The 4,407-nt window shown below is 36.6% G+C and overlaps 1 protein-coding gene across 2 annotated transcripts in view; it reads right to left on the reverse strand.

The window, feature by feature from the left end:
* Positions 1-1,263, reverse strand: part of LOC104700717 (alpha carbonic anhydrase 2-like) — a 12,960-nt gene extending 11,697 nt beyond the window's left edge. For both annotated transcript variants that reach the window (XM_019227566.1, XM_019227567.1), the window contains exons 1-3: positions 1,111-1,263; positions 801-1,018; positions 605-717 (exon numbers count right to left, since the gene is read on the reverse strand). In XM_019227566.1, the coding sequence (XP_019083111.1) occupies positions 605-717; positions 801-1,018; positions 1,111-1,210 (431 nt within the window). In that variant the 5' untranslated portion in view covers positions 1,211-1,263. The remainder of the gene's footprint in view (positions 1-604; positions 718-800; positions 1,019-1,110) is intronic.

The raw sequence follows: 4,407 nt of genomic DNA on the forward strand, positions 1-4,407 counted from the left end.
TTAGTGCTTAATTAATCAAAATTCTTGAGATATATACCGATTCGAGAAAAGAGTCTGGCCTTCCGATTTTGTAGAGCACTGTGACTACAGCCAAGCTTCCGTTAATGTTTTCATGAACCAAGTGAAGCTCAAGAGCAAACCTGCAGTGCCATTTATGTAAAAGTTGAAAATAATTTTTTAATTTACAAACACTAAGATATCCTTTTTTTTTTCAGAGAAAACAAAATTCCATGCCGTCTAAGGTTTTTAATATATATAATTAGAAAATTATCATAACTATTCTTTTATCATCCAGAATTAATAATTGTAAGAAGTGTCAACTAAAGTCTTGATGTGTAACTAAAGACAACAACTTAATCAAAATAGCATCAACTATTTTTAATTGTAAAAAGTTTCAATTAAATTCGTGATATGTACTAAGTACTAACTCTTCTTTTGATGCAATAATGGGCATAGATTTTAATTTGTACATGCATGTATGTTTTTGTTTTCCTCCTCTGTTGTACATGTGTGTTAAGCATACATATTTGATCTATATTATAGTTTTATTTTTCGTATTTAGTTTAAGTCAAATATATGGGATGTTATTTAGAAGGTTACACACCTTCTTCCATTGATAGTATGTTCAGAGGGAGAATGCCAATGAAGCTGTAGGAGTTTATATTCAGTTCCATTGATCTTAAAACTTCCTGGCCCTTCGTCTTCTTCAAACCTCAGCTGCGAAAAGTAAGAAATTATGAGTTTTAGTTTGAAACTTATAAATGAGAGATTTGTATATGAATGGGTAATAACTTTGATACCATCATATCATGGCCTCTATTTATGAGAGTGGCGTTGCAAGGTTTGTAATCTTTAGTAAGCTTTTGGAAATCAGTAACAAGTCTAACTCTTTTGTTCATAAGATCAATTGGAGATTGCAACTCTCCTTTTCCGCACAGTTTCCATTCCGGTTTTAGCTTTCCCCATTTCTCTGGTCCGTTCTCTTTGTTCCGCTCGTAGCTGAACTCCCTTTCATCCTCTATATTCATCCATCCATCGTATAATTTAGTTCTCAAAATGCAACAAAATGTAGGAACATAAAAAAGAACCAAGATCACTTGTGTGGCTTACCAACTTCTCTATAATCTGTTGTAGCACTCAAACACCAAACGGTGGCAACGAAGCTGGTGAGAACTAAGAAGATAAAGCATTGGATAGATACCTTATCCATCTTTGGTTTTGAAAGAGGTTTTGAGAGAGGGAGAGGGAGAGGTGATGATTGGATTTTAATTGTTTTGTTGAATGCAACTTGGTTGCAATAGAAGTATATATATATATATAGTAGATGATTTTAAGTGCATTAGGAGATTACATATGTTAAACGTCAGCCTAGTCGTCACATATTTTCCTCTTATACTATTTAAGGTGTTTTTAATGCCGATTAAGACGACATGTTTGACTCTTGTTGAAAACATGTTTTCATTTCATTTTCACATCATTTTGTTCCCAACTCTCTTTCTTACAGATTTATTTCTTGGATTCGAAAGATCAGTTCACATTCATTGTTTATTCAATTTGTCAAAGACAATTTTTGTATGTACGTACGTATGTCCACCAAGTTCATAATATGGCGAATCATTTACCGGACAAGTATTTTTTAGATGGCAAAAATATGATAGAGAAAGCCTTTTTCAAAAAAAAATAATATATATGATAGAGAACACATAAATGGCTTTCATTTTTATCTAAAATTCACTTTTAAATTCCCAAAATTAAGATATACATATTACGGGATATGAAATGACTCATATATTAGCAAAACAATTAGTAAGAATATAGAAGGATCGGCAAAAAAAACTTCATTTCTGTAAGTGCTCAATAATTAACACCTTTGGTAATACATAACACTACTTATTGTTACAAATTAAATCACTACGTGTACGTTTCATATCGCTTGGTTTGGTTATGACCATCTTTTAATGCGGGACAAAAAAGTCATACGAATGTACATCATATTATTAAATAAAAAGTTACAATTAAATATTTGACTTAGACATTCTATTTGTGTTGGAGAAACACTTTTTTGTTTTGTTTTGGAGAACCACATAATATCGAAAGGTAAATAAAACTTAGAAGCAGCAAAATTTGTAGTTTCATACTGGATTAAAATTGCGGGTTCAAAACTTAGTATCAAGAAGTTCTTTTGTCGTAAAAAAACAAGAAAAGAAAACGTAGAAGTAGTGTTTTGGATCTCGGTTAATGTCTCCAAACCAAGAAAACCGATTTTTGCATGCATTCGATTTCTCAGCGACTCTACTCTATGAAAAAACCAAAATAAGAAAATCAAATTTGTATTCATTGAATCATTGTTAAGCCAATTAATCAGCAAACTAAGTTTCACCTATATACACAATGAGGTAAAGAGGAGGAAGATTCACTGGTGAATGGGAAAGGAGCAGTACTAGATATGTTAGCTTACGGCCAAACTGAATCATGAGAGGAATATTGTTTGGGCTTTATAGACTGGTAGTCCAAATAATGTACTTTTATGGTGGTTGGTTTGTTGGTTGAAACACAATATTTCAAAAATTTATGAAGAAATTAGAAGTTTCCTGTAACACCCGCAAACCAGATTTTAGAGTTTTGGGATGAGTGTCGATCGACACCATCAATTTATGGTTCGATCTGTTTGTTTTAAATGGTCGAATTAGAGTGGATTTGATTTAGGAAACCCTAAACCGTGGTATTTAAGCTAGAATTCGAGGTTGAAAACCCTAAACTGTGGTATTTAAGCTAGAATTCGAGGTTGATGGTTCGGTGGCCGCTAATTTGTCGATTCCATAGAGTTTTAGAAAGAGAAAAAGATCCCTGTAAATTTTTGGAGAACTTTTGTTGTTCTTGAGAGATCTGTACGTGGGAGCAAAGATCCGAGGCAAGAGGCGTATTAGAAGCTTGCTGTGGTGTGACTTTCGTCGTTGTTTGGTCTGAATCTTATGTTGGAAAGGTGAGTGCATGACCATGGCTTATTTAATCTTGAGAATTCTCTGTTTTGGTGTTCTTTGAATTGTGTGATTGTTTCTCTTGATTGTTGTGTGATTTTTCGTGTTCTCTGTGGCTTGGTTTCGTTCCTAGGGATGTCTAGGACGAGTGGGAGGCGTTTGGAGATGGAGATCTAAGCTGGAGATCCTAGGAAAATGATGCTTCGCATCGGTGTCAATCGACACCAGTGCAAGGACAGCTCGAGGGCTCTAATGAGTGTCGATCGACACCATGTGAAGGGGTCGGTTGACACAACTATAAGATTTTTGGGGAATGTCGAGCAGGTATCGATCAACACTAGGAGGATGTCGGTCGACACCAGGTTGTCAGCGTCGATCGACATCAGGAGGGCGTCGGTCGACATCAACTCTCGCCTGGTGTTAGTTTCGATGGACACCAAGTGGGTTTTGGTCAACATAAACCTTCAGTAGACGGCTGATAATTGTTTTTCCTGGTTTGGTTGTGTTGTTTGTTGTTTGTTATTTGTTGAACATTAGATTCTTAATTGCTTGTGTGTATAGCCTAGTAGATGAGAGGATTGTCTCACTGAGTATGTGTGATAATACTCATGTGTCTCAATTGTTGTTTGTGATGCAGATAAAGGCAAGGTGTGATCGTGGAATCAAGATAATGAAGAGGAGGGTGTTCAAGTGACTCAATTGGTTGATGTCTTGCTTCTGTTAGGTTGCTAGAGTTGAGTCTTTAGAATTTGCCTAAGATTGCTGGTTCCTTTGTTTATGTTAGTCTTATGGAATTTCTGGATTGTCTTGGATTATTGATATTAGATTAATTGTTATTGGATTAATTGAAGAATTTTGGGTTTAATGAAGTATTTTGGGTTGCTAGGTCACTATCTAGAATTGTACGAGGTATTCTACGAGCGGAACAAAAAACGAAAATAACTAGTGGTTGTAGGTGCAGGAGCTCATTCTTAGTACGTCAGCATGTTGAGAGAGATGGATAGGATCTGAACGGGGCATTTCTCGGCTAGTAACGACCCTACTGTAGCTGATGCGTGGAGGACGAGGCTGGAACACAACTTTTAGTCTCTTAGATGTTCAGAGGAGTATAGGGTGAACATAGGAGTCCACTACCTGGCAGATGATGCCCACTTGTGGTGGAGGTCGGTGGCTGTCAGGAGGGTGCAAAGAGAGATGACTTGGGTTGACTTTGTTGAGGAGTTCAACTGCAAGTATTTCCCTCGAAAGGCACAAGACCGAATGGAGGTGCAGTTATTGCAGGGGACTTGGTCAGTTCGTGAGATGGAAATGGAGTTTAGTCGGCTTTTGGTGTATGGGGACCAGGCGATTGAGTCCGAGGAATCGCATGTCTGGAGGTTTATGAGGGCCCTTCAGGATGAATTGAGGGTTCATTGTAGAGGGCGGAGCT

The sequence above is a fragment of the Camelina sativa genome, chromosome 7 (assembly GCF_000633955.1).
Source record: "Camelina sativa cultivar DH55 chromosome 7, Cs, whole genome shotgun sequence".
Taxonomy (NCBI): domain Eukaryota; kingdom Viridiplantae; phylum Streptophyta; class Magnoliopsida; order Brassicales; family Brassicaceae; genus Camelina; species Camelina sativa.